The 6,317-nt window shown below is 37.3% G+C and overlaps 1 protein-coding gene across 2 annotated transcripts; it reads right to left on the reverse strand.

Annotated features, from left to right (window-relative positions):
• Window positions 1–1,463: 1,463 nt before the first annotated feature.
• Window positions 1,464–4,943, reverse strand: LOC110737867 (trifunctional UDP-glucose 4,6-dehydratase/UDP-4-keto-6-deoxy-D-glucose 3,5-epimerase/UDP-4-keto-L-rhamnose-reductase RHM1). 2 transcript variants are annotated; one of them, XM_021918218.1, is made up of 3 exons: window positions 4,806–4,938; window positions 2,410–3,988; window positions 1,464–2,275 (listed from the first exon to the last, which is right to left on the reverse strand). In XM_021918218.1, exons 2-3 carry the CDS (start codon window positions 3,976–3,978, stop codon window positions 1,820–1,822), a joined length of 2,025 nt encoding a protein of 674 aa, XP_021773910.1. In that variant the 5' UTR covers window positions 3,979–3,988; window positions 4,806–4,938; the 3' UTR covers window positions 1,464–1,819. The 2 variants fall into 2 exon arrangements, with proteins under 2 accessions (XP_021773910.1, XP_021773909.1); XM_021918217.1 differs by having other exon boundaries at window positions 1,498–2,275; window positions 2,410–3,991; window positions 4,806–4,943.
• Between the last annotated feature and the right edge of the window lie 1,374 nt (window positions 4,944–6,317).

Raw genomic sequence — 6,317 nt, forward strand, 5'->3', positions numbered from 1 at the left:
GCTTTGTCTTTGATATTTTAATTTTAGGTAATGATATATACACCCTAACACTATTAATTAAGAGATACTGATTAATTTTCAAAGACTTACTTAGCAGGATTAAAGGATTTTGAATTACCTGTTTTTTTCCTCTCTCAAATCCTTTAATTTTTAAGAAAAACGATACTAGTGTGTTCTATTCACCTAATTTTTACTTATCTAATCATATTTGAACTTATCTGAACTTATTAGACCTTATTAAAACTTATTTTTGTTGTAATTTGACCTTGAGCAACCCTTATCAGAACTTATTTTTTCTGAATTGAACTTATCTAGAACTTATTAGACCTAAAATAAGTGAAAATAAGATGAACAAAACGGACCCTAAATGTAGCCTTAGAGCATCCTCCATTAGGGGTGAGCAAACCGGGTACTCGGTTAAAAATTTAGGATCTGGATTTGGAATTGGTTGGGATCAGGTCCTAAAATTCGGAACTGAAATTGGAATCGGTTAAATCGGGTCCTAAAATTTAAAAATTGGAATTGGTTAAACCGGGTCCTAAAATTTAGGAATTGGAATTGGAACCACCGGGTACCGGTTCCGATTCTGGGTACCCAATTAGGTATATAATTGTTAAAATATAATACAAATTATAGTATTTATTCTGTTTTATTTTCATTTTTAGCGTATAATACTTATATGTATATGCATTAAGCTATTTTAATTTAGGTTAGACATTAAAATATAATTTTATTTTACTAATTAGATACCATCAACATATTTTGTTTTTGTAAATATATTTGGTTTAATATATGCTGGGTAACCGGGTACCCAACCGGTTCCGGGTCCAAAAATTTGAGAATTGGAATTGAAACCAGTTGCAACCGGTTCCTTAGTTTATTACCCGGAATTGGAACCACCGGTTCCAATTCCGGTTTCAGACCCACCGGTTCTAGTTCCAATTCTGAGTACCCGGAATTTTGCTCACCCCTAATCTCCAATGGTTGTAGCTAGGGACTTGCTTGCACTTTAGAAAGATTCTCTAACTACTAGTTTGACCATTGGTTTTATCTAAAAAAAAACCAAAAAAAAAAAAAAAAAAAAGCTTGGTCAAGCAAATTGAAAAAACTTGCCGGGGGGGTAATTTGTTATTTATTAGCTTTTTAAATTTAATTAATTAATTAGCTTTTTGGAAAGTTTTGATGTTTGAAAAATAGCTCCGACTATGGAAGTCATGGTGGTGGAAATTTTAGATGACTGCATTGTGAAAAATGGAATAACAAGCATTGCAAATCAATGCAGAAAATACGGCCCTATACCAGAAGCCGAGCTATGCTTTGACAGGTAAATTTCATTATAGCCTCGACTCCCTGATACTTTAAACTTGGTATTTAGACCTGATTATTTGGCTGGTCGGGGAAGGCTAATACAAGAACTCGGTAATGTGGAAAACCTCAGATGCGTTAATATGGTTGAAATACAGTTCAACAGAGAGAACGTAAATACAATCTAAACAATGAACGAGTTTTAAAACAATTTGATGATAAATAAATATATGAAAATTACAAATGGGTGAGCAAATAACACAACTGTAATATGTAACAAGCTACTATCTCTTTTAAGCAGAAGACGTAAAAAGGTAAAAGATGGAAATGTAAATACCTAATAAAAACTCTACGAACAGCCAATATGAAGCTAAAACAGCACAATATGAAGCTAAAATAAATGAATGTTTTGCCCAAGACCCAATGGAATAACGCTATGCAACCGCAATGCCTACTGGAAAAAAATTGCAATCCTGTTTACTACGGCATCTCTTAATTCTGCAGAAAAGTTCGCTCAAGCAGAATAGTTTGTCTTCTTGTTTGGCTCGAAAACATACTTGATTAGCGAGTCCTTAATATGCAGCAATTCAGGGAATTCCTTTTTCAACTTGGAGGCGTCCATCTCATTGTTGCTTCTTGGAGCAACAATAACCTTGGCTTGCTCTTCAAGTGTGAAGTTCGCCCACTTGAATTCTGGGTCCATGTAATTCTTGTACATCTCAAGAATCTCATTGTGGCTAACCACCCCTGGGTTTGTGAAGTTCCAGATGCCCTTGAGATTCCTCTTTGCCATCTCAATGGAAATGGGTAGAAGCTCGTCCAAAACAGTCATGCTGTTGGGTATGTCGACCACCTTACTGTAGCGAGAGATCTTTGTGATGAAGTTTCGTGGGTTATTGAGGTCAGAAGAAATGGGCATTCGGACCCTAAGGGTGCACACATTATCAAACTCTTTCAAAAGCTCCTCCACCTGACAAAAAAATAAGTCAGATATAATAATAAGTTAGTACACTAAGATAGCACTTCAAGTAATAGTTACAGGTCAACAAAAGAAACTTGCATTGAAAGGGATGGGAGTAAGAGAAAGGGACTCGGAAATAATACCATAGCCTTGGTCTTTGAGTAGAAAGAACCAGTGAAGTTTGGTGTATCCTCTTCCTTGAAGCCAATCCCAGAGCCCAAAGGATGTGCAGCATCATACTCAAAGATGCAACCAGTAGCAAAATTCATCATCAAAAGCCCATGCTCTCTGCAGACATCAGCCAAAGTCAAAGTACCAGCAACATTGGCGCGAATTGTCTCTGCTTTGTGAGATTCACACCAGTCAACATTCGGCCTACCAGTCACACCAGCAGCATTAAAGACGTGAGTAGGCTTGACATTCTGGATATCTGCAATAAGAGATGCTCGGTTCTCCAAACGGCCCTTTCCATACTCAAATGTAATACCTTGCTTTTCACACAACTGGCCAAGGAGACCACCAATCCACCCAGTTCTACCATAGATCAGGAACTTGAAAGATGGCTTACGAGGAGAACTGACACTTTTGGTAGGAGGTACCACCATTTTAGACTGGGTGTTGGAAAATTCAGAAGAAGCTGCATTCTCATTGTCTGCTTCTTCAAAATGTCTCTCGATCCCACCAGGCATCATCAGCATCCTTGGGTGAGGAAGCAATGCTCCTGAGACATCACCCCACCAATCGGGGTTACTGGTATACCAATCCATTGTCTTCCTCAGGCCCTCTTCCCAAGTGGTGCGCTCTGACCACCCTAAAATCTTCAATTTCTCATCATCAAGGAAGTACCTCTGATCATTAAACGGCCTGTTCTCAACAAACTTGATGCTTGCATCTGGATCCATTGAGAACAGTTTGCATACATCCGTAGCCACATCAATGACTCTCCTCTCCTTTTTGGTTCCAATGTTGTACACGTGGCCAACCTCTCCCCTATGGAGAATGACCTCAAAGGCCTCAGCAACATCCTCACAGTAGAGATAGCTTCTCACATTAGACCCATCTCCGTGAATTGGAAGAGGCTTCCCTCTCATGGCCAAAAGAATGAACTTTGGGATCAATTTCTCAGGAAACTGGTTAGGGCCATACACATTGTTTCCACGGGTTGTAATAACTGGCAAACCATATGATCTGCCATAAGCCATGACAAGCATCTCAGCACCAGCTTTTGTAGCAGAGTATGGATTTGTTGGAAGAAGCTGAGAAGCTTCATGATTACCCACAACAGCATCCTCATCTGTCTCTCCGTAAACCTCATCGGTACTAACATGGATGAATCTCCTAATTTGCCCGGTGACCTTACAGGCTTCTAGGAGGACATGGGTCCCATAAATGTTGTTCTTGGTGAACTCAAAGCTATTACCAAAAGAATTGTCAACATGGGTTTGTGCAGCAAAGTGCATAATCGTATCAATGGACTCAGTGATGAGAAGGTAGTTTACAAGGTCGGCACTAGCAATATCCCCTTTAACAAACTTAAAATTAGGGGATGATTGAGAGGGACGTAAATTTTTAAGGTTTGAGCAGTAATCAAGCTTGTCAAGCACGACAATCTTGTAATCAGGGTAACTCCTAATGAGTCGGTTTGCGACATGAGACGCAATGAATCCAGCAGCACCAGTAATAAGAATATTCTTTGGGGTGTATGAAGACATGATGCACCACCTTCTACAACAAATAATCCATAACCATGAAATAAGTCAGATCCTACTCATATTACACAAACATAACAAATCTCGAAAACACACAAGAGACACAGTCAAAGGACACACTCACACATAATGTGACAACTACCAGGGCTGTGCAACAATGTCCGATCTGTTTCACCCAATCCGAAAATCCGGTGATCCAAACATAATTTTCCAAAATCCTAGAAAAAATACGGGTTTTGGGTCGGATACGGATTGAATTTTCTCAAAACATCCGGTGATCCGATCCAAAACCCGATGATACTGTGATCCAATCCACGGATCGGATACAGATCGCAATTTTTCTGATCCGAGGTCGGAAATTGCACAACTGACAACAATCCAAACAGAAATTTATTTACTTGATCACCATATCACATCAAAGCACATGATCCCAGGTGCAACTTAGAAATTAACAAGCCTAACATTCACTGAAATCCACAAAATCAATGATTCGAAAATAAAATCAAAAATTGGAAAAAAAAATTTGATCAAAGCATTCAAAATCTCAGATCCGGGGATAAAAATTCAATTTTCATACTTCAATCCTAACATTTAATAAACAAAATCATACAACACATTATCAAAAATCAAATCAAAATTCTATCAACGAAATTCCACGTTATAATTCTTAGGAATCAAATTATAACAACTAGCTCAATAATCAATCGACCTTAAAAGAACCCTAAAGTAAACAAAATCATCGATTTAACACTCGATTGTAAAATTGAAATTCGAAAACTGAAAACAAATAAATAAATAAATAAATAAAAAAAAGAAAAACAAAATCAAACCTTAGAAGCTGCTTCAATGGAGGATTGAAAGCTGAAAAGCCGCTTCAATGGAGAATTTCAGAGCATGCTAGATTCAAGAACACGATAAAGAGAAAACGTACTCCTGTATTTTCTGTGTGTATTGCCTACCGGCTGCTTAATATATATATATACAAGAACACAAATACACGATTAAGAAAAAAAAACTTATGTTTATTTTGTTGACGATTTTGTCCTCGGTTTTTTTTTCCGTATTATTACTCCGTATTATTTAGTTTTTTTGAAAGATCCGTATTATTATCTTATTAATTAATATTATTAATCAATAAATTAATTATTAATTACTACGTGCTAGTTTCAATCTAACTAATTTTAATTGTTACCGCGTTCAAGTCACATGGACCTCGTTGCTGGCTGGGACTGTGTTATTATTGGAAGACCGGAAGTTATTATTGATGTAACACATATGGACTATTTTCTACTTTATAATATACACATGTATATCTATATGACTATATAATTATATATCAATAAATGATATTTTACAAAGGTCAAGTGAAAGCGAGATAGAAAAGGAGCGACGAGACTTAGGGATTTCCAATGAGGAAAATGATATTTTACAAAGGTCAAGTAAGAAATTCAAACGCCAAAATGAGGAAGGGGAGGTGCAAATTGTGGCAGTAAATGAGATGGAGATTAATGAGGAGTCTCGAGTAGACGATTCTGTGAAGGAAGTAGCGCCACCAAAGCATTTGTATTTGAAGGCTACGAAAGGGCATTTGTCTGCGTTGAACCCTTTATTCAATGATGGTCCTAAACTCCTAATTCTAATAATAAAACTTCGGATGAGGAAGATGATACTGGTCAAGAATTTGATGATGAAGATTGCCCGACAATTAGGCTGATAAAGGAAGAGAACATTCGATTGAGAGGGCCTTGGAGAAATGCTCTAACTATCAAACTCTTTTATAAGAGATTAAGTTATGAAATTCTCATTCGAAGACTTCGATTGAAATGACAATTAAGAGGGTACATTACGTTGACTGATGTAGGGTGTTCTTAATATATTGTTAGATTTAAAAATATGGAGGATTATGAATTTGTTCTAGCACAAGGCCCTTGGATTATCGGAGATAGTTACTTACTATTCGAAAGTGGATCCCTAACTTTGTTCCTGATGAAGAACGTGAAAGGAATGGTGTCCTTCCAACAAGTGTATTATTCCGATAGAGGGTTCAAAATTATTGGAAAGCTAATTCTTCAGTAAGGTCAAGTGATCGGAATGCCTAGGTGGAGGCCTATTCCGATCACTAATATTAATGTACAATTAATATTACAGCTTAATCTTGACTGAACCCTTCGGGTCGAACCCAATCGAAAAACCGATCCGAGACGACGAATCAATCCGAAGGATCTGATGAGTCGTCAGAGTTTTACGAACAAAGACGTCGGATATCGAGCTTAGAGCGTCGCAAGTCGAGTCGAATTTAGAATTCGACAAGACATGAAATCAATCAAGTTACAAGTTTGAGC

Source organism: Chenopodium quinoa, unplaced genomic scaffold, assembly GCF_001683475.1.
Source record: "Chenopodium quinoa cultivar QQ74 unplaced genomic scaffold, ASM168347v1, whole genome shotgun sequence".
NCBI classification, from domain to species: Eukaryota; Viridiplantae; Streptophyta; class Magnoliopsida; order Caryophyllales; family Amaranthaceae; genus Chenopodium; species Chenopodium quinoa.

What these genes read in the sequence shown, in the direction of transcription:
- LOC110737867 (XM_021918218.1), bottom strand. Translation starts at nt 3,978, where the DNA reads ATGTCTTCATACACCCCAAAGAATATTCTTATTACTGGTGCTGCTGGA. An exon ending in ACTCAAAGACCAAGGCTATG is followed by an intron (nt 2,276 to 2,409) that starts GTATTATTTCCG and finishes TTTTTTTGTCAG; the next exon opens with GTGGAGGAGCTTTTGAAAGA.